The 25,782-nt window shown below is 41.9% G+C and overlaps 1 protein-coding gene and 1 pseudogene across 4 annotated transcripts in view; one reads left to right on the top strand and one right to left on the bottom strand.

The window, feature by feature from the left end:
* XPO4 (exportin 4) overlaps positions 1-25,367 on the bottom strand; it is a 92,736-nt gene extending 67,369 nt beyond the window's left edge. Inside the window, exons 1-3 of one of the 3 annotated variants that reach the window (XM_027557601.1) lie at positions 25,280-25,367; positions 7,025-7,130; positions 1,687-1,828 (exon numbers count right to left, since the gene is read on the bottom strand). In XM_027557601.1, the coding sequence (XP_027413402.1) occupies positions 1,687-1,828; positions 7,025-7,130; positions 25,280-25,348 (317 nt within the window). In that variant the 5' untranslated portion in view covers positions 25,349-25,367. Of the gene's footprint in view, positions 1-1,686; positions 1,829-1,936; positions 2,107-7,024; positions 7,131-25,279 lie in introns of those variants that run through there. The other 2 variants (XM_027557602.1, XM_027557603.1) reach the window with 2 other exon arrangements.
* On the top strand, positions 21,013-21,565 carry LOC113902399 (annotated as a pseudogene). Its single transcript, XR_003513809.1, has one exon. The product of XR_003513809.1 is annotated as a mitochondrial import receptor subunit TOM6 homolog pseudogene (transcript).
* Positions 25,368-25,782: the final 415 nt, after the last annotated feature.

The raw sequence follows: 25,782 nt of genomic DNA, 5'->3' as shown, positions 1-25,782 counted from the left end.
GATATAAGCAGCACTATTCAGACAACTGGGAAGGTCAGAATTATAGTGAATAATGTAAATACAGAGTTATATCAAGAGCACTGAGATGATCTAAGGAGAGTTGCACTGCGGGGTTTAGGGGTGGGAGTCACTGAATCGCTGGCTGAGCCTCTGCTAGGGAAAAGGCACGTGGCGTGGTCACAGCACTCCTCTTTCCACTTGGCTGAACACTTTTTTCCCCAAAAAGTAAATGTGGGAGACAATATATAAGTGAACTATTTCCATGTGGAACCCGACAATCAACTCTAAAATAGCCCCTGAACTCACTGGAATTATTATGGTGAGATGATTTTGGATAACACAAGAGATGACATGCACACACAACTGAAATCTGCCAAGCTGAAAGGCGGGGTGAGTGGGCATGTACGGGCAGGGAGGTGGAGACCCGTGATAAATGAGCAGCTCCAGGTTGGGGTGGGGGCCGTCTGTGTGTGTATATGGCGTGAGGGGGTGGACTGTGACATATGAGAGACTTCAGGGCAAGTTGACAGCAACATCCAAAAGGGTTCATTAAACAACAAATTTAAAGGAAGAAAAACAGCATGAAGGAGAAGAGAAAGGTCTGTAATAGGAGCGAGTTTTCCTTATGCTGTTAAAACTGAAACAAATAAGCCACACCCTCACTTGGAGACAAGCACCTTTGCTCATCCCTGGAACATGTTATCCTTCCAACCTGTGATACTAACAGGCTGAGTCACACTTGGGATTTTTCTCTTGTGCATTCTTCTACATGAAGCACTTACTAGCACTTTACTGAGTGCTAAGTACTGTGAACTCAGAGACTGCTAGTGAACCGAGCAGGAACAAACCCACACAGAACACGCAGAAATATCTTTTAGGCTGTGTGCATCTCTGTCACCAAGACCAGCATCCTTAATCACCAGCAGTTCTCATTATGTAACAGTTCTTCATTGAGTGTGAAAATAAATATCTGTGCAAAAAAGTGTTCAACTGCACAAACTGCACACAATGTATGATGCCTCTCCTTAGGAGACTTGGTATTGAGGGGACTTAAAAAAAAAAAAAAGATATACAGTAAATTAATTTCTCCCAAAACCTGTATGGCCAGTAGTTTTCCTCATTTGTTTCTAAACCATACAGGCAATGAATTCACACAATCTTTAAAATTTTTAAACAATACAATGTGTATAATATAAAAAGAAAACTCACTCTCACCCTATTCCTCAGACCTGACCCCTCTCCACAGGAAACTTAAAAAGAATGCGGTGCTTTCGGCTCTACAACCTTCTCAACACTGCCATCTCTATGTACATGTTAATGGTGCCTGACTTCTCCCAACCCTCATGGCTACTCACCTATGTCTTATAATATACACCAAGAACCAAAAGAAGCACAAGTATAAAGGATTTTCGACCGAGTCAAAGATCAACTTTTATTTATAAATAAAATTCTGGAACTAAACAACAAAAAGCCCTAACATCCAAGCACAATCTATTCAAAGAAATGAAACCCAGCGTCACAAGCTTATAGTAAAAACATCTCCCATCATTAAGTTCCAAAACAACCTATAATCACATGTACGTAAATTTTTAAGATATGAACCCACACAGAGTTTAACCATAAACATCAGTGACTGAAAAGCAAAGGAAAACCCAGCCTAAGGATGAGCTGAGAGCAGGTACTCACTGAGGCCTCTGCAGGACGTAGGTCAGGAGGAAGGTGCGCAGGGACTCAATACTGGCCTTCTCCAGCAGAATCCACTCTCGGACCACAGCCTCCATGATGGCTGTGGCAGCTTGGAAGAGGACATAGTCCACTTTACTCGTTTCTGGGGAGGAAACCAGACACCATCTTTAAACAGCAGCCCACCTTCCCCTGCGCATTCTGCGTTTATTAATTTTAAAGAGAACTTTCAGACAAGGAAGGAGATGGTTACCTGTTCCTTTTTTATCCAGTGACCTTGCTCTAGCACCACAAAGAGGTTAGTTCCTCTCAGAAGACACCTCAGGCAGGTGGCAGCTAGTCACCGATCACAATTGTCACAAACTTTCCTCACCTCTCTTCAACTGTTACTTCCAAAGCATGAAGAACTAAAAAATAACACAGCTTTAACAAAAATAAAATAAAAATAGAAAGCAATCAGAAAACGTTCTAAGAGATTCTCACCCTGTGCAAAACAGAACTTTATATCTGCAGAGAATCTGACAAATGAGCCTCTGAACATTACTATCTGTGATGAGCCACGCTGTCAAGATATCTCAAGTTTGTTACGTAATTAAGCTTTGAGCAGGATGGCCCATCTCCAATAGCAAGTTCAGAAATGAGCACAATCACATTCAGGTTCTTTTCCTCAAAATGTTTAAAAAATAAAAAGGTCACATTTACACAAGGTGAGAAGTTCTTGTGAATTTTCTGATTGCAGTAGTGATCAAACTGAGTAAAATCCCAAAGCTACACTCAGAAAGATCCAGCTTTAATGAGCAAGTTACAGCATCTGCACTGAACCCGCTTCTGAGGGGAAACCAGACACCATCTTTAAACAGCAGCTCATCTTCCCCTGCGCATTCTGCGCTTATTCATTTTAAACAGAACTTTTAGACAAGGAAGGAGATGGTTACCTGTTCTTTTTTTACCCAGTGAACTAAAACTGAATCAGGAGAGTTAAAAAAAAAAAAAATAGAAAATTAACATACTGAAGAAACGCTTTACATTAATTTTCTATTTTTTTCTTTTATTCACCAACACCGCTATTATTGGTTTCCAAAGCAGCAGCATCAAAAGGGAGAGACAGTCAAAATGAAGTCAAGAAAAAGTAGAAATTTTCTGAAGCTCTACAAAATAACCATCATGTGCAACCCATACAGAGTCTGATCCAACTCCGGGTTTCTGCCAAGATCACTGCACAGGAGCGCCTGAGGCCCAAGAGACACTTGTAGGCACAGAACAGTACCTACAATGACTTCTCAGAAGAGCATGAAGACACGGGCAGGCACATCATTTTCTCCGCTTTTCAAGTGCAGACCATTTACAAATATTACACGTGATCTCGACACAATTTTCTATAGAAGTGTTCAAAGAAAGGTATGCCTACGTCAATTCCTATCATACTAGGCTACAGTGAGGGGGTTTTGAAAATATCAAAACTAGTAAGAGGAATCAATCTGGACCTTTTTTTTTTTTATTAGTCCATGCCATTTTAACATGAATTCTAATCGAAATGGTAATCAGAACTCACAAAATTTTAGAAAACTTAAAATACAAGGAATAAAGCAATAGTGTCCAAAAATGTAAACCTATCCTAAAAAGATGCATTTAAAGTTCTAGTAGGAAAAAAAAAAGTGTTTTAGTCAAAGAGGATTTGCAACAGAAACCAGTGCTATTTATTTAGCTCACTAAGGAGAAATACGGTACTGCCTCATAAAAGTAATTCAAATCATTTACTATAAACCTCTTCTTAAAACGATGGTTATTTGCCTATCTGCACTTTTCACTGCAATGTAAAGTTTTTAAGGACCTGCAATCCTTAACCACGGATTTGAACAGGGAAGCAATATTGTAGGGACTCACAGAATTTTAGAAACAGAACCCTGCAGAGATCCCCTAATCTGATACCTGCATGTCACAGCTGAAGAAGCTGTCGCACCGAGAGACAGAGGAGACTGAGGCCCGCGTGAATGGCCCTGTCTGTTGGGTGATGTGTGCCTGCCCTGAAAGCAGGTGCCAGGAGGCCCGGCAGGCACTCCTGCTTCTCATGACCACTGAACATGCTCCTGTCTAACTGTGCTTACAGTCTAGCCTTTTTCTTCCCTGTCCCCTTGTTTGCAACTGTAAGGAGACAATTACAGATAAATGAAATACAGAAGTTTTCAAGAGAACTCTTTTCCTTAGGTAGCTGTTTGGTATCAAATGAAGATCTCTGTACTACTATTCCTGTAAGAAAATGTCTCTAAGAAAGGAGGAATCTGGAAAAAAAAAAAAAAAGAAAGAAAGTCAGATTCCAGATTTAAAAGTAGTTTTCCTAACTTAATAAAAAGTTCCTTCTCATAAACACTGCCGTTGGCCTTCCTAAACTGCACTTAAACCTAACAGAAACATGCAGAAGACGGCAGCCAGAACTCTGCAAGCCTGCCAGCAGCAGGTGAGGCCTTCGCACACACAGGAGCCTCCGTCTTGCTCTCCGCTGAGATGCTCAAAACTGCAAGGTCCCTGTGCAGAGCTCCCGGCTCAGCAGGAATCACTAGCACTCTCAAGGGTGACTTCCCACTGACTAGGACACTGTCTGAAAAATGACAAGTTAATTTAAGCCACCTTAGCAGGAAGCTTTTACTTCCTACCACAGTAACTCTCTCCAATAACAATTACATAAATAAAATTCAGGTGCATCTTGTCGGCCATCTGAAACCAGACACAGACAGGAAGACTAAAGAGAGAGCGAAACTGAGGGCCGGGAGCACCAGCACTGCCTTCCGGCATCCAGAAAGTGCACTGCCCTCCCCGCTGGGGCTGCTGCCCAAAGCAAAGGCCACGTAAGCCTCATGGTGACACACGCACACTAACAGTAGTAAGGCTCGGATTTGCTCTCTCTCAGATGTCTCTGATATGAAAAACGAGAGAAATCTTCTCCTGGAGAGCTCCAAAAGTGCGTGAGCCACTCAGGTCTGGGGGAGATTTCTTCAACAAGAGCAGAACGCACAGGTTTCCCGAAGGAACATCTGACCCTACAAAACTAGTAAATTCCTAAGTGCCAAAGACTTCTGAGGCAAAAAAGTCAGAAAGTGCCCTTCTAACAAAACGCAGAAGCATGCAACATGCACACAAGTGCACACACACAGAAAAGAGCAAAGAAATTAAAGCTACAATGAAAACAAAAGCTTAAGACGAGAAAGAAATGAGGAAAAATAAGAAATAACAAAACTTAAGAAGAGAGAAAGAAGAATTTTAAAAGGCCAGAAAAAGGAAGCATCCAAGAGAAAGCCTCCCCTTCATCAGAACCTATCACCCAGACACTCCACACAAGTGACCTATATCCCGAAACAAGAACGTGAAAACCCTGGATTGCGATCGACTGCCACGTGCGTGAGAAGTCTTCTCAGAGGAACTAACGTTTCTGGGCTGGTGGCAACTGGGTAAGGAGTTAAGCTTTCCGTGAAGTTCAGACGTCAACATTAATGTAACACCGGGCTTTGCAGTACATTAATGATTATGCTTGTAACACATGCACCCAACTTTTAAATAGTTATGTCTCAAAACCCAAAATGCTTTCAGTAGCGTGGCCAGAACTAGCAATACTATTCTTTCGAAATTTCTGTCAGGAAAACAAAAGTATTCTAAAACAAGCTCAAGTCATAACAAAGCAATAGTTCTTCATAAAATATACATACTCTAAAAAGGAAAGAGTGGTAAACAAATACACTCTAATAACATACTTATCACTGAGGCCGGTATTTCCCAGCCAGTACAGAATGATAACCGAGTCATGGCCGGAAGTCGGATGAGACACCACGGGGACCTGCTAACACAGTTAGGCCGAAACCTCGAAAGCCAGGCTTGGATCACCTGAGCTTTTCTCCCTCCACTGACACTGACAGCTTCAAGGCCCTAAGGATGAAGAAGCAAGGCTCCCTTCAACTCTTAATGATCTTCAGTTTTGCTTCTTTTAATTTAATACTGAGTTAAATATTCTCCACATGGTAACAAGTTTTCTTAGTGTCAGAAACAAATTCAACCAAGTATAAAAATTGACTACTCAAAAAAAAACAAAAAAAAACAAAACCTGCCTCATTTAGAATTAAAGGTGAGTATTAGACTGCTTCTCTAACTTAAGCTCTAACTCCTGGAGGGGACAGAGCCGCCTTTACCACAGCTGCCAGCTCCGCACAGAGCGCTTTTCAAAGGCTGTCTGACATGTGGTCACGTGGCAATGACCTTCACCTGACCTCTCGCCAAGTGCTTTCCCTTGTTGCTATATCTGCGCCTCACTACAACTTAACACGGTCAAGTCCATTTAAGGAAATGGCATCATTATGCCCATTTCACAGATGGAAAAGGCTCCGAGGGGCAATGAGACTTCCTAAGCTGCTTCCGGGCTGCAGGTACCCCGGCGCCCAGCCCTTCCACTGAAGGCCCTGACCCGGAAAGTACTGCGCACAGAGACCGACTGTGGGCTATTTCCCAGAGTGCTGGGGGCTAGCGGATTAGCCTTCCTAAAGCACAAGAACACAAGGTAGATTTTTCAGCTCCTAACACTCAACTAACCAATTCTGTAGTCATGGACACCTCAAACAGGCTTCCTTTCAGAGCCCCCAATAGGGATTACAAAAAATGATTCCAAATAAGAAAAAGAGCCAACAAAAATCAGGTCATAAAATAACTAAACAATGAAATCTCTCTTATAATAATTGAAAAATATCTAAGCGGCAAAGAGAATGCCATTTTTGAACAAGTTATAACTGCTGTTATTACTTTTAAAGGAAAGAGATCACTCTCTACGTATGTCAGATATAAGGTACAAACAAAACATTTTTTACAAGAGTAAAAAACTCAGTGTTTCATTTTATGACATACAATGAAGAACTCACACAGAACTGACTAATATTCACTACATGTGCTGAGTACAAACTATTATATATGGTTTTTAAAAAACTGAAAAAAACAACTAAAAGAAACTGTAGAAATCTCCAAAAATAATCTTAACTTTAAAACACTGGGATGAATTACAGTGCATTTCCTGTAAGTGATATCATACTTGAAAACAATAGAAAAAACATTAGATTTTCCTCCCACCATTATAAGCCTTGATATTATGGCCAATAATAAAACAACTTATTGAGTGCGAAACTTAGAGAAGGAAAATCCAAAGCAAAACCAAAGTTTTCTCTCTGGCCTTATGGAATATCTTTAAAGTCACTCCAGTGGAGTGACTAATGGAAAATTTAACTGTACAAACCTGCTTATTTTTAAATGAATTCAAACATCTAAAGTTCAAGATAGAAAAATTAGGTATTTTTAAAGTAAACACACTTACCCAAAATATGCTTGCAAACTGCAAACGGTGATTTTGACTTCCTAAATGATAAGAATATATGCTCAGCATGCTGGCGCTGCTCAGTGTTAACCATGGAAGGTGGTGCCTTGAGAGTTAAACACAAACACAGAGCACACTTGTTTAATAAGGAGGCTTCAACAACAGCAATCCTTTTACCCACAACAAGAGAAAATATTTTTACTTTTGGAGACAACAGGAGGACAAATTCTTGCTTAGGAACTACAGTATTAAACATTATAATAAACACCTAAAATACATCTTCAAGAAAACAGAAGAAACTCCTGGCAAGGTTTCGATCAAGTTGCCTAACATTTTAGAAAGGTAGATACTTATTTTACATTTTTTGGTAAACTTTTTAAAAAACATAGCTAATAGTATCTTTTATTCCCAAATATACCATTCCATTTAAAGTGATGAAGTTCAAATCACTTCTAATAGGCACAGGTGAAACTGAATCCAAAGTTACTAAAACTTGATTTCTAAAAATGATCTTTTAAGATAGTCTGCTCAGGTCTTCAAGTTCCATTTTGTTCTAACAATATTTCTTTCAAAGACAGTATCTTCTGAACCAGCCTGACCTAAAACATACATTCCCATTCCACGGTTCGGTTATCTCTGACTTCACTGAGACCCATCTGAAGCTTAGAAGGAGAGACTGGCTTGTACAGCATACAGATTAAAATATCATATTCCTCAATTAGGGGAGTGGGGGAGGTGGCAAGAAAATAAACCTCTGTTGCTATAACCAATATACATCGGGGAAATCACTTCAAGTGTATTCAAAGACCTAGGAAGATGAAAAACATTTTGCCAGATACATTAAATCAATACTCAATATAAAGTCTATCAACTATGCAACATTAGTCACTCTATTTTCAGTTAAAATAGTTTTTAAAAATCCAAGAAAAGTCAACTAACTTTGATTCTCTTGCCTAAAGGAATTCTAATTAGCTAAAGCTAGTTCAGACTACTATTCCTAATGATATAGCACCCTCTACAGCTCTCCAGGTAAAAATGAAAACATTTCCACTAAAAAACTATGGTAATTAGAGAACAAGGATTATGCTGTACAGCAAAGGGAATTACAGTCCTTATCTTGTAATAACCTACAATGGAGTATAATCTACAAAAACACTGACTATACTGTACACCTAAACCAACACTGTAAATCATCTATGTATCAGTCTTTTTAAAAGAACTGTGTTACATTCAGTTCTGTTTTGTTTTTCCCCCTAATTTTGGCTGCACCAGGTTTCAATTGCAGCACTCAGGATGTTCAGTTACAGCAGGTGAACTCTTAGTTGCAGCACGCAGGATCTTAGTTTCAACCAGGGATCAAACTCGCATCCCCTAAATTGGAACCACAGAGTCTTAGCCACTGAACCATCAGGGAAGTCCCCTTGAATATTTTTAAAAGCTTTATTAATAAAATATTGTGAACAGCTAACTATGCTAAACATAAATTTTTTTCATTTGCAAATTCTTCATTCCACCATTTTCCCTAATTCAAGGAGTTCACTGTGCTTTCACAAGACCCTTCATCTGCTGACTATGACCCGAATACACAGCATGCTGAACACTACCACCACCTGCTCTACTGTTTACGAACACAAGTTCTACAAACAAAACAGCTCCCAAAGTTAATGATCCTGGGACAGCCTAATATCATACACTTAACAAGATACAAGTCTGAATACAATTTTAATATAACGTAAAAAATGAATTCCATTTTTAAGTTCAAATGATGAAGTATAAACTAAAAGCTTGTATTAACCACCTGGTTGAACATTATCACACAAACAATAAAATCATCAAGTCAATATGTTAAGGTACAAGATGGTATTCACTTTAATTTCTCAAAACTAAGCTTTCAAATTCTTTCTCCTTGAAAATGAGTTTTTAACGGTTTCCAAATAACAAGTTATTATAAAGTCGTGAGAAACTGCTTTGTCTTAAAAAAAAAAAAAAAAATCCCCAGTGCCGGAAGATTCAATAGGCTGGGAGTCAAAACCAAACACACGCATCTCCCCAAGACCCCCAGGCAGCTCTGACCTAGAACGCCCTCCTCTTCAGAAGGTCACCCTTCACAGCTGCTTCAGTCCCGTCCCTCTTTACCAGCCTCTCCTGACCTTCCCCTAGATGGAGCACAAGAGACGTCTCTACCCGACCTGGCACCACCAACACGTGTGAGCCCCCAGTACCCACACGTGGGAAGCCTCCATCACCCGACTCATCACAAGGTACTGCAGGTATTCGCTGCCCTCTTTCCTTTCTCTACTGTTTCTGTGACACCAGAGCCCTCCTTTCACTCATCTCTAAATTCCGAGAGCCAAGCCCATGCACAAGGGAGAGGTGGGAACAGCACTGACACTTTCTGAGTGTGGAGCAGGCAGCACAGTTTCACTAGACAGGTAGACAGGGATATAGTCTTTCTGCTTACAACAGGTCAACTCTCTTAAAAATCCCTTACAGCCATCAGAAAGACCTGGTTTCTAATTATTTATCTGTGCAGCACAGCAGTTGGGAAGCCTTGGGCAAGGACCCCTCTCTGGTCCCCCCATCTAATGATGCTAAGGAATACACCTTATAATTGCTAAGAGAACTGTGGTTAAAAACATGCTTATGGATCTCCCAAAATCAACCTACAGTAATTAAACCTTTTTGAGACTTAAACTGGAATTGTATTATCTCAGAATATGACAAGGTGACCCAGACACATCGAAGAAAAGACAAACAGTCAAAATAATTTGGAAAAGGGGAGCTTTAGAGACTTATGCTAAATGAAATAAGTCAGACAGAGAAAAGCAAATACGTTATGGTCTCACTTAAACGTGGAACAAAAAACAAGAACAAAATGCAAAACCCTAAGCATAAGATACAGAAAACAGAAATTGGTGGCTATCAGAAGCAGAAGCGGGGAGTGGTCAAAATGAATGAAAGTGGTTAAAAGGTACAAACTTTCAGTTCCAAAACAACTAAGCCCTGGGGGTGTAAAGCACTGCCTGGAGACTCCAACAACCATTCTGTTGGCTGTTTAGTCACTAAGCCAGTGTGACTCTGTAATTCTAAAGTCTGCAGCCGCCAGGCTCCTATTCCATGGGATTTCTCAAACAGGAATACTGGAGTGGATTGCCATTTCCTTCTCCAAGGGATCTTCCCGACCCAGGGATCATGCCCAGGTCTCCTGCATTAGTAGGAGATTCTTTACCGCTGAGCCACCTGGGAAGCCCACAATTAATTATACTGAACTGCTTATCTGAATATTGCTGAGAGAACAGATCTTAAAAGTTCTCATCACACACACACACACACACACACACAAATTATAAAAATATTTGGCGATGGATGTCAACCAGACTTATTATGGTGGTCATTTATCAATATATACAAATCATTATGTCATACATTTGAAACTAATATAACTTGGGTGGGGTTTTTTTGGCTATTTTTGTTTGTTTTGTCTTTGGCCTCGTGACATGCAGGATCTTAGTTCCTGACCAGGGATCAAACCCTCACCCGATGCACTAGAAGCACAGAGTCTTAACCACTGGACTGCCAGGGAAATCCCTGAAACTAACATAGTGTTAAATGTCAATTACACCTCAGACAAAAAGTAAATCACACTTGAGGCTCAAAAAAATAGCCATTTAAAAACATGCAGAAAAAGAATGATAAGAAGGGAGTCGTATCCAACCACATATAAATACTTAAAATAATAATTTAAGTGTCAACCCTTCAGTTCAGTTCAGTTGCTCAGTCGTGTCCGACTCTTTGTGACCCCATGAATTGCAGCACGCCAGGCCTCCCTGTCCATCACCAACTCCCGGAGTTCACTCAGACTCACGTCCATCTAGTCAGTGATACCATCCAGCCATCTCATCCTCTGTCGTCCCCTTCTCCTCCTGCCCCCAATCCCTCTCAGCATCAGAGTCTTTCCAATGAGTCAACTCTTCCCAGGAGGTGGCCAAAGTATTGGAGTTTATCAGTCCTTCCAAAGAACACCCAGGACCAACTTCCTTTAGAATGGACTGGTTGGATCTCCTTGCAGTCCAAGGGACTCTCAAGAGTCTTCTCCAACACCACAGTTCAAAAGCATCAATTTTTCGGTGCTCAGCTTTCTTCAAATCCAACTCTCACATCCATACATGACCATTGGAAAAACCATGGCCTTGACTAGATGGACCTTTGTTGGCAAAGTAATGTCTCTGCTTTTGAATATGCTGTCTAGGTTGGTCATAACTTTCCTTCCAAGGAGTAAGCGTCTTTTAATTTCATGGCTGCAGTCACCATCTGCAGTGATTTTGGAGCCCCAAAAAATAAAGTCTGACACTGTTTCCACCTCCAACACTTAAGGCATAATAATAATTTAAAACACAGTAAAAGAGCAGGAAAAAACAAACAATGGAATAGAGAGAATTCCCAGAAACTCATGAGATGTAACAAATTAGTGAAGACTAAACTTTACAATAAAAGGCACTAGAACGTTGGCTATTTATAAGCAAAAATGTAAGATTAGCTCTCTACCCATTTATACACATAGTAATAAATTCTAGGTGAAAAATGAAAAGCAAAACTTTAAAAAAACTTTTAACAAGACACAGGAAAATACCAGGGTAAGGCAAGACTTTTTAAATAAATAAAAGGCACAATTTTTTAAAACAATTCAATTATATTAAAATAACTTCCTAAACATTAACCATAAGTAAAAGATGATTAGAAGACAATAACTGCACTGCATGTAATTAACAAAGGATTAATCATAAAAACCCCACAAAAGAAAGGACAACACGGAGCATGACCGGCAGCTCCTCCTCTTCAGTCCCAGAGCTCAGGCACTGTCATTGGTGCTTCCTGTTACATGCGGCCAAATCCAATCTCAGCAGAAAAATAGCCAATGGACAGACAACTCACAGAGTAGAAGGAAAACTGCTCAATAAACAAGGGGACGTACTCAATCTCAATGGGAACCTCAGAAATGCATGGTGAAACAATGAGCTGTCTCTGAATGGTTGACAGAAGTCTAGTACAAAAACAAGAGCCTGGAGAGCTCAGGGTACAGCAGACCGTTATAAACTGCTGGTAATCTAAAATGGGCCATTCACTTGAAATTCACAATTCTGTAGAGTAAGTCCATGGTCTTGAACAGCAAGGTGTGCACCAGTCCACTTCTAGGCATTTATTCCTAGAGAACCTCTCCCCTACACTGAGACATTCCTATAGGACTATTTATTAACAACAATGACATTCCCACCAATGGGGAATACATACAGTACCACCATAGAATGGTTTGTAAGAGCTATGTTTACCAAGGAGATAAACTCTGAAAGTTATTCTGAAGAAGCAAATGATGAGACATATACAGTATATCATTTATGTAAAAACAATTTTAACTCAATATACTATATTATTTACCTTTGTAGGCAAAATGTACAAACACGGAAAGGAAACAACTTTAAAATCGTGGTTATCTTTGTGGATGAAGAAGCAGGGTCTGAAGAATGGTATCTCAAGGAAATCCAAAGGGGCCTGAATCACATATGTGATTTTTTTAAGACTGTAAGCAAAATGGCTGTTAACATGTTACCCAAGGAGACAGGTACAGGGGTATGATTTATATTGTTCTATGTGCTTTCCCACTTATTTAACATGTCCTTTTTTTAAATGAGTGGGCATTCAATCCTGATAGTAATGATGACCAGATACCTTGAACAACTCTTTTGCTAAAACCAAATTAAAATAGTGAATAAAACATTTCTTTAAAATTGTAATATACTGCTGCGCTTACAGGAAATCAAGGAATCCCCAGAAGTGAGAAAGGAAGCAAAAGCAGGGATCCAAAGATGACATGACAGCATGTTCTCATGGATCCACCCTGGAGACACGTACCAACCCTGAGTGACCTCAAGCTCCATCTGGATAGCTGCCCAAGGTGTAGCAGACAGGAGAGACAGCCAGGGCCCTCCTGAGACAGGGACACACTCCACAGAAAGCTAGCATCCTCCGGACAAGGGTAAACTTTAAAAAATAAATGGGGAGGAGGAGGAAGGAAAAGAGGGAGAAGCTTGCCAGTCTGGCCCCCAGTGGTGGATGAAGGAGGGAAAATGACTCCAGACAGCTGACAACCAGAAGCAGGTCCACAGACAGGTTTCTTGTTCCATTTCAACAGGACCCACGAGGTCCAGAAACTTTTACCTAAGAAACATGAAGTAGTCCTGTGCTCAGCCATTAGAGTAACACACTGAATACCAGCTTTGGAGCTTACCATAAACACTTCCAGAGCTGATACTGGAATTCTAAACATATGAAGACACAAGCCTCCCTAAGTTTGCAGAACAGCAAATCAAAGGATCAAACTAGCAACACTCACAGATACTGGAAATGCCAGAAATGTAATATAAAATGTTTGAAATAAAAATTTAAAACGTATGAAGCAGATGTCATAAAAAATAAAAACCTTTGTACATCAAATGATATTAACGGAGATAATGGCAATTCAGAGAATGGGAGAAATTTAGAAAATTATTGAATATTACAAGTCACATATCTATAAGGGATTAATAGCCAGAATCTATAAAGAACTGTTACAACATCAGCTAAAAATAAAAAACAATTTTAAAATGGGCAAAGGAAGGGACCTCTCTGTCCGTCCAGTGGTTAACACTCCTTGCTCCTTATGCGGGTTTGATCCCTGCTTGGGGAACAAAGATCTTGCACTCCACACAGCATGGCCAAAAAAGGGAGGGGAGGGGGGGCAAAAAAACTTGAATACATGTTTCTCCAAAGAAGATAATACACAAATGGCCAAAAGGCACTTGATAAAGTCTCAAGATCACTAATCTGGGAAACATGTCAACATTGCAATGATATAGCACTTCATGAAACACAACAAAGCAAAAATAAAAAAAAAGAGAAAATGTTGGCAAGGATGTAAAGAAACTGGAGCCCTTGTCCACTGCTGGAGCGAATGTAAAATTGTGCCAGGTTAAAACAATACAGAGCCACCATGGAAGACAGCAGCAGTTTCTCAAAAAATTACATACACTATACAAGACAGCATTCCACCTCCAGGTATACATTCAAAAGAACTGAAAGCATGACTCAGAAAGATTGTATACCAATGTTTCATAGCAGCACTATTCAAAATGGCCAAAAGGGAGAAACAACCAAGTGTCCACTGACGGACGAATGGATAAATAATATATCCACAGGATGGGATATACTCAGTTTTATAAAAGAATGAAATTCTGGCACATAACGTGGATGAATCTCAAAAACCTTATGCTAAGTGAAATAAGACAGCCACAAAAAGACAAATATTTTATCATTCCACACATATGAAGTACCTAAAATAGTTGAATTCATGGAGAAAGAAAGTAGAATAGTGGGTACCAGGAGCTGGGGGACGGGGAGAATGTGGAGTTACTGTTTATAGTGGAACCAGTTTCACTTTGGGAAGATGAAAAATTCTGGACATACTGATGATGGTTGCACAACAATGTGAAAGTACTCAAAATGGAAAAATTTATGTTATATTTTACCATATTTTTTTAAAAAATACAAGAAGGAAGATAACACAACAGAGCCTTCCCAGGTGGTGCTAATGGTAAAGAACTCGCCTGCCAATGCAGAAGACTGAGACACAGGTTTGATCCCTGGGTCGGGAAGATCCCCTGGAGAAGGACATGGAAACCCACTCCAGTATTCTTGCCTGGAGAATCCCATGGACAGGGGAGCCTGGCGGGCTACTGTCCATGGGGTCACAGAGTCAGACACAACTGAAGCTACTTAGCATGAACATGCACAAGACAACAGGACTCTGAGGAGCAGTAAGAAAAACTTGAATATTCATAGACATAGACCTTGTGTGGATGGTAGTTACAAGGCTATATACACAACTGCCTGAACTCCTCAAAATGGACACCCAAGATTTGTGAATTTTACTGTAAGTTAATACACCACAAACAAAATGTTTTAAAAACTCAATGGGCAAAATAAAAGGTAGACTAGATACATTGAGAAGAAAATGAACACAGATATGAAAATTTATTTAGAATGAAGAAAGACACAAATATTAAGAGTCTTAGAGGACAAAATGAAGGTCAGTTCTCTGCCCTCCTGGGAGCCCCAGGAGCTGGCCCACAGGCACCAAGCCCGCAGCCTCCTCGCCCCTTCCTGGCCCCAGTGCCTCCTCTCCCCACCAAAGCCACAGCCCCCACAGGCTGCTTGCCGGTGCAGTCACAGTCCTCTCCAGTTCTTCGGTCTCCCTTCCTGCCCTGGACATATTGCGGGAGAAGGACAACATTATCGTTTTTTTTTTTTTTTAAAAAGGCAGAAACATATTTAACAAATTAAGATCAATGACTAAATTTTTAGCAAAGTAGGAATGGATGGAGATTTCCTTAACCTGATAGAAAGATCTTAAAAAAAAAAAAAAAAAAACTACAGCAAACATCAACTAATGTTGAAACAAAAAAGCTATTCCCTTTGAACTGTCAGTAAACCATCAAGGTCCACTGGACTCAATTTTGGAGATTTCTTTTTAAAGCAGTTTTAAATTTGCAAGGCTTGATATTTCATGATTTTTACTTAGAGGTCTTCCAAAGAATAAAGGCAAATTCTATTTTTAAAAAACAAAATAAAACTCACTGTAATTTGAAGTCATTTATGTATCCACTGGACTCTTTTCTAAGATACAGAAGATGATCTTGGTGATCATATTTTTTCTATATCTTGAAAAATTTTGTTATTTCATCATTCTAAAGATTATTTCATCAGAACTCATCAATTATTTCAAATTATGCTAAGAAACTAAAATAATAACAAAATTTTTTTAAAAAGTGATTTTAAAGCCTCCTAGAAAAATAATACAATAGTAAAATAAAAATAAATCAGCACCATTACATTATCCTCAATTTTTTTTACTACATTGCTCAGAGTATAATATGATCTTTCTAGAAGGTCAAAATGAAACCTGCGAACACCATCTTTAAGCTTCATTGAATAGTGTTGAGAATAAAGAATTTTTCATTTTCTTACCATAATGACAAAGAGAAAAAAATTGATAAGGAAAGGCATTTCACAACTGAAATATAAATCAGAAGATGAATGCAAAAAGACATACAGCAGCATACTAAGCCCACACTGTCTGAAACAGCAGTGACTGGCCACATTTGCTGAAATTAAATGAAACTTCAAGAGGAAGGGGACATACATATACCTCTGATCCATGATGATGTAGGGCAGAAATTTTAAAACAATTATCCTCCAGTTAAAAATAATTTTAAAAATAGATGAAACAGAAAATTCAGTTCCCTGGCTGCACTAGCCACATTTCAAGTGCTTAACTTAACACCCCATGTGGCTGGTGGCTACCACACTGGACCACACAGAACATTCCTATCACAGCAGAGAGTTCTAAGGAACAACTCCACTAATGATGATAAAACTGATCATATAAGTGTAATCTCAGCCCTTGTCTTGAGATGGTGATACTCAAAATCAGTTGTTCTCAGCTAGGGCCACTGTGTGCCCCAAGGGGCGGCTAGCAATGTCTGGAGACACTTCTGGTTGCCACAACTGGGAGGGGGTGCTGCTGGCAACAAGTGTAGAAAAGGCAGGGATGCTGCTACAGGTCCTACAGTGCACAGCCCAGCCCGAAACACCAGGAGGGACAGGCTGAAAAACCCTGCCCCAGGTGGATTTTCTCAGACTCAAGAACCAATGAGCGAACATACCTCCAAGGACGAAAAGGCAATTCAGAATCCTCATCCATTACACAGAACTACTTCATTACACAATATTCTGTCACAAGAACCTGAACCAACATGTTTTGCTAAAAGGATATGTGACAGTGTCTTCTCTCCTATGATGTCTGTGTAAGAAAATCTGCTTGATACAGTTCATAAAATGATTCTACAGCAAGAAAAAGAATCAGAATAATAATCTAAAACAAAATAAAGATGGCTTCCCAGGTGGCTCAGTGGTAAAGAATCCACCTGCCAATACAGGAGACATGGGTTCAATTCCTGGGTGGGGAAGATCCCCTGGAGGAGGAAATGGCAGCCCACTCCAGTACTCTTGCCTGGGAAACACCATGGACAGAGGAGCCTGGCAGGGGTCACAAAAGAGCAGAAGTATTTACAGAGCAGAAGATGAAACCAAAGAGATACAGTCACACTTTACACCGGAGCTGCCCAAAATGGTAGCCACTGCCCCCATACAACTGTTTTAAAGTAAAAAACTCGGAGAAGGCAATGGCACCCCACTCCGGTACTTTTGCCTGGAGAATCCCATGGACTGAGGAGCCTGGTAGGACCCCTGCAGTCCATGGGGTCGCTAGAGTCACGATTGAGCGACTTCACTTTCACTTTTCACTTTCATGCACTGGAGAAGGAAATGGCAACCCACTCCAGTGTTCTTGCCTGGAGAATCCCAGGGACAGGGAAGCCTGGTGGGCTGCCGTTATGGGGTCGCACAGAGTCGGACACGACTGAAGCGACTTAGCAGCAGCAGCAGCCAACTTCCCAAGAAGGTATTTTTTAGCTTAACGGTAATTTTCATTTTATTTTTAGATAATCAAATGCATAGCTAAGTTATGTTACCTTTACGAGTTTAAGGTAAACTCTTTTAAAGAAAGAGTTGAACTCTTTCCTAATTGAAAGAGTTGAACTCTTTCCTAACTCTAACCTAATACGTTAGAGTTGAATCTTTGATAACTTTGTCTTTATCATAGACTCTGTACATATGTTAAAATTAACTCTTTATCAGATGTGTGTGTCACCGGCTGAATGACAGATGAAACATACTTATGGTCATGAATGATATGCTTTGTAAAAAAGGTTTCAAGCTATTAGGAAGCATATTGTGTATTTTAAAATCTTGTGTAATATTCTGTGATACTTTTATAGAACAATTCTGGCTTCAGGAACGTCTAGAAGCACTATTTCTTGAAATAAAAGGAGTTTAAACTTAAAAATAATAATAATAAAGTAAAAAACTCAGTTCCTCCTTTGCACCAGTCATCTTTCAAGGGCTCAACAACCACCTGTGGTTACTGGCTACCTCACTGGAGAGTGCAGATATAGAGGATACTTGAAGAGAAGACACTTGAAGAAATTTGATTAATTCAGAAAATATTTACTAAGTGCTTCCTATGAGATTACCTAGAGTCACATGATTTCACACAATGTTATTTGACAGATTAATGTACAAAATAACAGCTATCACTTCTAGAGCACTTACTATGTACCAGGCACTGTATTAAACACGTTTCAAGTAAATGAAATCACTTAATCTATATATTAACTCCCTGGAAATAATATATTTTCCTATTTTGGAGATGAGGAAACAGGCACAGAGGTTAAGTGACTTGCCAAGTGTCACACATCTGGTCATGGGTGGAGCCAAGAAGAATCCAAACAGTTTGGCTCCAGAACCGCTATGTTTTCCTGCTGCTCAGTTCCTAAGAGTCATTACTTATGCTGCCTGGTCTAGCAATAGGGTGATTTTCTAGCATCTTATCTATGTCACTGTCATACTACTATTGTTTTTCAATTAGCTCTCTAATCCCTGCCACAAAGTCACAAAATATAGATAGACCAGCAGAAATGGGGTCAAAGAATTTTATATTTGGACATTTCTATATTTCATAAAATAGATATATCTTATACTTTTATACTTATATATATGGACTAAAATAAGATTTCTGTATATATATATAAGTATATATATATATAAATATATATAAGTATAAATATTGTTTATATATATATAAATATATATATAAGTATATATATATATACTTATATACTTATATATATGGACTAAAATAAAATTTCTAAGATAAAAACTCAGAAATTCTTAGCTTATACAAGCTGTTCAAGCTCCCCAGCTTCCCTCAAATACACATGCACTCTCTTTTACCAAAAGAGTAATCTTGGCATTAAAAATTTTTTGGAAGAGTATTAACACATCCCTCTTCCACCCTAGCTTTGTGCAGAGTCTCATCCTCTCTTTGTAGAACAACGTCGAAAGCCTCCTAACTGGTCTTTGGACTTAACCTCTTGCTTCTCTCAGGCTGATCTTCACACTACTGTCACCCAGAGAAACCACAGAACTGGCACGGAATACTGCAGGGCGACCTTATATCACCCACCCTGCCTATCCCCCTGGGTCCATCTCCCCTCCCCACCTACTCATTCCCTTCCTTCAACAAATATTACTGAGCAAATATTAAGTGCAAACGAGGTTCCTGAGCTAATACATATTAGCATCCAGCCAGTGAGACCAACATTCGTTCATTAATCACACAAACAAATGTAAAATCCCAGGTGGTGCAGATGTATCTAAGTTCAGGACAGGTGAGTCTCACCTTTCTGGGAAGTTAAGGAGGGCATTCCTGACACCTGAAGGATCAGGTAAGAGTGAGGAAAAGTGTTTCAGGCAGAGGGAGCAGGAACAAAAGGCTCTCAGACAGGACCAAGGACGGGATGGGAGATGGAAGGATGGAGAGAGCTGCTGTGCTGATTCAGAGAAAAGCGATGGGAGACGGGTCCTCGGAAACTGGAAAGATAGAAACTTAACCAGAGTCTTACAAAGAGAAAACATAGTGAAACTTCAAACCCAGGTACTCTGTTTGGAACCCTCCCCTACAACATACTTCCATCCACAAATTACAATCAAACATCTACTCTGTGCTAGGCAATGTGCTAGATGCTTCAGACACAAGTCAGTCAATGATAAGCAAAAACAAACAGAATCTGTGTTTCCCAGGAGCTCACAATCCAGCAGAGGAGTCAATCACATAATCCACAAGTAGCCATAAAACTGGAGGTGTCATCAATGTTACTAAAGCAAACGGTGATATGAAATGAGCATTTAGTCTAGTCCAGAGTGCTCAGACTTGTTTCTGCCAAAGTAAACAACTACACTGAGATCTGAAATGCCAAACAGCCACTAGATACAAATGGGAGAAGGCTGTTGCAAGCCAGGGGCGCACCTGCTTGGGAGGCTCAGGGAGGAGGGAGCTAATCCAATGTGATGGAGAGGTGCCGGTCTACAGAGCCCCAGGCCAGCTTCCCGAGTGTGTGACCAGGGTGGTAGCATCAGGCCCAGCTCTCTCCAAAGGGCCTTGACCTTAATGTGACACTCTGTGGTGGCCATCCTCAAATTCTTAACCATTTTATTCTTGAACCTGTATTTGAACTCCAACAGGACAATGAGAGTGCACAGGAGCAGTGAGGACAGGCACTCATGAACATGCCTCTAGGAGGCCTGGGCACCCGGCCAAGGCAGCTGGAGTGGGAGCTGGGTCCAAGCGGCAGCAGCAGAAGGGCCCCACCAGCCTGCTGGTCCTGTCCCTAAGGTACCTGACAGATGTGAAATGCTTCAGACTGAACCTAATGGCAGGAACTCTGTCAAGACTTAAATCTTTTAAGAAAAAACATTCTGCAAGAATCATCAGCTCTAAACATACTGCAACTTATACTTGTAAATAAGTACTTTCAGTCCTCTGTATCCACAGATTCAGCTACAGATCAAAAATATTTAGGACAAAATCCCAGAAAGTTCCAAAAAGCAAAACTTGAATTTGGGACTTCCCTGGCAGTTTAGTGGTTAAGACAGCATTTCCACTGCAGGGGCTGAGGGTTCAATCCTGGTGGGAGAACTAGATCCCACAGTCTACAACTAAGACATGGTGAAGCCAAATAAATATATTTTTTTTAAGGTCTCTATTCTCCTGTTTTCTCACCATGTACAACATCATGCCTAGCACACGTGTACTGAAGACACTGTGTAGAATGAGTGAATGGCCAGAGACTGAATTCCAGAGCCAAATCATCTGTGTGACCATGGGCACACCAGTTACCATCTCTGAACCTCGGATTTTCTCATTTACAAAGTTTAAGAATAACTCTTCTCCCATCCACTTCACAGGGCTGATTTAAGAATCAAATAAAATGAAGTGTTCCTACGGAGCGCAGAGGTGCTGCTATGGCTTCCAGTGGGGCCGGGGTGACCGCTGCGGGCTCAGCAAATGAAGCTCCCAAAATTCCAGACAACGTGGGGGACTGGCTTCCGGGTGTCTACCGCTTCGCCACCGACAGGAATGACTTCCGGAGGAACCTGATTCTCAATTTGGGACTCTTTGCTGCTGGAGTTTGGCTGGCCAGAAATCTGAGTGACACTGACCTAATGGCACCTCAGCCTGGGGTCTAGCCTGTGAAGACACATGGAACCCCTGTGCTGTACTAGACCCCTTCAAAAACAGTCTCCAATCTGTGACCATCACAAGACTTGCCCTGATGGCGGCTGAAGTTTGATTCAGATGGCACCTTCCCTTCCCTTCCCTGCCTGACTTCCTTTTCTTTGCTGAGTCCACTCAGGAAACAGGCAGGCTTCAGCTAAAGTGTTGTCTTCTGTTCTGTAAAATGCTATACATAGTTCCTAAGTTTCTGCAAGGGATGATCTTTGCTCTTGTTCTGAGAATTAATCTAATGGTATTTTAACAAATAAAGCGCGTACACACACACACACACACACACACACACACAAAGAATCAAATAAAATGGTGGACTTCCCTGGTGGTCCAGAGTTGAGAATCTGCCTGGCAATGCAGGAGACACGGGTTCAACCCCTGATCCCAGAGGATACCACATGCTGTGGAGCAACTAAGACCGTGCTCCACAACTTCTGAGCTTGTGCCCTAGGGCCCATGCTCCACAGGAGAAACCGCCAGTTCACTACAACTAGGGAGTAAGCCCACACCCAACAACGAAGTCCCACAGCAGCCAAAAAAAGAATCAAATAAAATGGAAAGAACTGTTCTACAGCACTACATTTTAGCCAATGCTTTTAAAATGTTAACCAAATTCCACAATAAAAACCATGAAAACCATTCATGAACCCCTCTCATTAAAGTTGCATTTAGATTCATTAAAATCTATTTCAGTTTTAAAACAAATTTATATTATCACTGCACACACTCATTAAGGACAATCACAATAAACTGTGGAAAATTCTGAAAGAAATGGGAATACCAGACCACCTGACTTGCCTCTCGAGAAACCTATATGCAGGTCAGGAAGCAACAGTTAGAACTGGACATGGAACAACAGACTGGTTCCAAATAGGAAAAGGAGTATGTCAAGGCTGTATATTGTCACCCTGCTTATTTAACTTCTATGCAGAGTACATCATGTGAAACGCTGGGCTGGCAGAAGCACAAGCTGGAATCAAGACTGCCGGGAGAAATATCAATAACCTCAGATATGCAGATGATACCATCCTTACGGCAGAAAGTGAAGAAGAACTAAAGAGCCTCTTGATGAAAGTGAAAGAGGAGAGTGAAAAAGTTGGCTTAAAGCTTAACATTCAGAAAACTAAGATCATGGCATCCGGTCCCATCACTTCATGGCAAATAGATGGGAAAACAGTGGAAACAGTGGCTGACTTTATTTTTCTGGGCTCCAAAATTACTGCAGATGGTGACTGCAGCCATGAAATTAAAAGACGCTTACTCCTTGGAAGGAAAGTTATGATCAACCTAGACAGCATATTAAAAAGCAGAGACGTTACTTTGTCAACAAAGGTCCATCTAGTCAAGGCTATGGTTTTTCCAGTAGTCATGTATGGATGTGAGAGTCGGACTATAAAGAAAGCTGAGCACCGAAGAATTGATGCTTCTGAACTGTGGTGTTGGAGAAGACTCTTGAGAGTCCCTTGGACTGCAAGGAGATCCAACCAGTCCATCCTGAAGGAGGTTAAGTCCTGGGTGTTCAGGACTTATCTCCTGAACACTGGAAGGACTGATGCTGAAGCTGAAACTCCAATACACTGGCCACCTGATAAGAAGAGCTGACTCATTTGAAAAGACCCTGATGCTGGGAAAGATTGAGGGCAGGAGAAGGGGACGACAGAGGATGAGATGGTTGGATGGCATCACCAACTCAATGGACATGAGTTTGGGTAGGCTCTGAGAGTTGGCATTGTACAAGGGAGGCCTGGTGTGCTGCAGTTCATGGGTCGCAGAGTCAGACGCGACTGAACTGAACAGTAAGTAACTGAAAGAGGTTTGACAATCTTCAGTTAAGTTGCTCAATTGTGTCCAACTCTTTGTGACCCCATGGACTTCAGCATGCCAGGTAACCCCAAATAATTATTTCACCTGCTTTCTATTCCCACTACCCCAAAGGCTAAAAACCACGGGTTGGTAACAGATGAACCTGCGTTGGATTTCCCACTCTCTACCACTTTCTTTGAAAATTTAGGTAAATTACTTAACATCTACATATTTCAGTCCCTTAGTCCATAAAATGAAAATGAAAGTAGTAACTACCTCACAGTTACTGATGATCAAATAAGGTAATACATGTGAAGTGGTTGGCATAGTGCCTCACACACAGTAAGCAGTGGGTAAAATGTCAATTGTCACTCTTAAGATGGACTGCAGCTTCCATCTGGGAAACCATGCAGTCTCTCTTAAGCATCCACACTATCAAACAGTAAGTGAACTTTCCAAAAAGAAATTTTCTATTTTAATAACACTTTTTTCAATACTCTTCTCTGGAAAGATTTCAAGTATGTAAACAGAATCCAATACAACACACAGGAGAGGTGGTGAGGCAGAGCAGAAAGAGACCCAGCTTTAGCGCCACAGATGGGAATTGTACACCTAATTCAGCCACTAAGTAATTATGTAACCTGGCTACTTAAGCTCTCTCTCAACCTTGTAAAGGGGTTGCAAGGATTAACAAAGTATGTAAAGCATCAAGCACAGTGTCTGGAGGGTGATATGCACTCAGTTACTAGTATTTACTAGACTCTTCTCCCCTACTCCCTTACAGGTGATAAGAATAGCTTTGCAGGGAAGAGAAAAGGTCCTACCAAGCACAAATACTAACCAGTACTAAGATCAACAATGAAGGACAACTATTTTATATTAATCTCCATGAGAACTAAAGCAGTGTTGGGGTGGGGGGGGTCACATACTCCTTCTAAAGTCTAATGAAAACGAGGCCTTTACCTTACAGAAAATTTCCAGATATCTCAGGAAACGCTCTAAGTCAGAAATTTTAAGAACATGGTATTTAAGGGGAATAATAGCTAGTTTTTTCCTGGACTTAAGTTGCAAGAGTCTGAAAACGTTCCCTAAGTCACTTTTTGTGATAAAAACGATTCACCTAACTTCGTTCATATTGCGGCAAGTAAACCCAGCTTTAATTAAACTTCTCAGCTTCATAAGCTAAATTTCATAAGCTATCTGGTCTTGGGTGTGAAAACAAAACTTGATAAAAGGAACTAAAAACTATATGAGAATTAGTTCAAATGTCTTAAAATGTGATGTAACCCGAACACCGAACCAAAAGGGGGTAAAAGGTGCAAAAAGGTACCGAAGACTGCTGCATCCAATTCTTAGGAAGGCTATTTGTCAATTCAAGGAATCAAGTCTCTAACTTCCAAAGAAATCTACAAACACGGAAGTCGTGGTTTACAAAAACAAAACTGAGCCAGCAAATAGTTTACTGAGTAACTAAACATGGTTTATCCTTGCTTCTACTCTAAGTGGAATGCCTTACTCTTTGACTCGGCCTCACCTTCTCGAGTAGGTAATAACCTACTGACTAAATTGTTCTGTTCATTGTACTGCAGCAGGAAAAAGTCCAGGAGAGCTGCACACCCAACTCTCCACAACGCACGACCCGCACGGAGCTCGGTCCCAGACAAAGTTCTGTCCCAATGACCTTGGTCCTAGGATATTCCTCCCTCCCTCCCGCCGTTCCTTCCTTGTGCGGGCGGCTGCGGCTGCCCAGCCGCGGTCGCAGGTGGGAGAAAGCGCTCGGGGACCCAAAGGCACGAGCGGAACCACAGCTGCAGACGGCACCCGGGCCATGCCAGCCCTCCATCGGCACCCGCTCCCCAGCGGCGCGCATAGCCCCGACCTAGCGCCCGCCTCCCCCCGACCCCAAGCGGAGGGCCGGGGCTCACGAAGCATTTCTCCGGCCCCACTCGGTGGAGCGGCTGGGGCGCCGCACAGCCAGGGAGCGGACAGTCCGGCCAGGGGCGCAGAGACAGGAGCGCAGGCGGAGGAGAGTCCTGCGCCACGCCACCGCCGCCTGCTCCAGCTCTGGGCTCCCGGGAGGCCCCAGCCGGTCGCCAGTCCGGCGGGGGCCAAGGCCGAGCACGGCAGCGCCGCCAGAGACCGCGGGCGCGGGGCGCGGGGGCGCGAGCACTCACCATCAGAACTTTGGCCGCGTTCTCCAGCTGAGCGATCACTTCTGGGGGCCCCAGCGCCGCCGCCATCATGGTCTCTCTTCAATGACGCGCCATGCGGTGCATTTTGGGAGCGGGCGCCCGACCGGCCAATCGCGAGATTCCTCGGGCTCGCGCGCTCCCGCCGAGCCGTCGCGGCCGCCGACGTCGACGCGGGGTCGCGGGGTCAGGGCTGCGGGCCGGCGGGCAAGGGCTGCGGGCGCTCCCTCGGGGTTCGTCCGCCCGCTTGCTCGCTCGCTCGCCGCCGGGCCGGGGGCGCCTCCGGCCCTGCCGTGTCCTCTGCGGACGCGTCCCTCTCGGGCAGGGCGGCTTGCGTCCCGCGAGATCGCGTGCTCCGCACTCGCGTGCCCCCGTGCGGGGCCGACTTCCTGGCGGAGCCGGCGGGCAGGTCCGGCAGAGGGGCTCGGAGTCCAGCTTCCCCACCCGGGCCTGAGAGCGCCCTGTCCGCGCTCGCGCCGGCCCTCACT

Source organism: Bos indicus x Bos taurus, chromosome 12 (assembly GCF_003369695.1).
Source record: "Bos indicus x Bos taurus breed Angus x Brahman F1 hybrid chromosome 12, Bos_hybrid_MaternalHap_v2.0, whole genome shotgun sequence".
In the NCBI taxonomy this organism is placed as follows: Eukaryota; Metazoa; Chordata; class Mammalia; order Artiodactyla; family Bovidae; genus Bos; species Bos indicus x Bos taurus.
The sequence above is the reverse complement of the archived record's forward strand: the minus strand, read 5'-3'. Positions and strand labels throughout refer to the sequence as shown.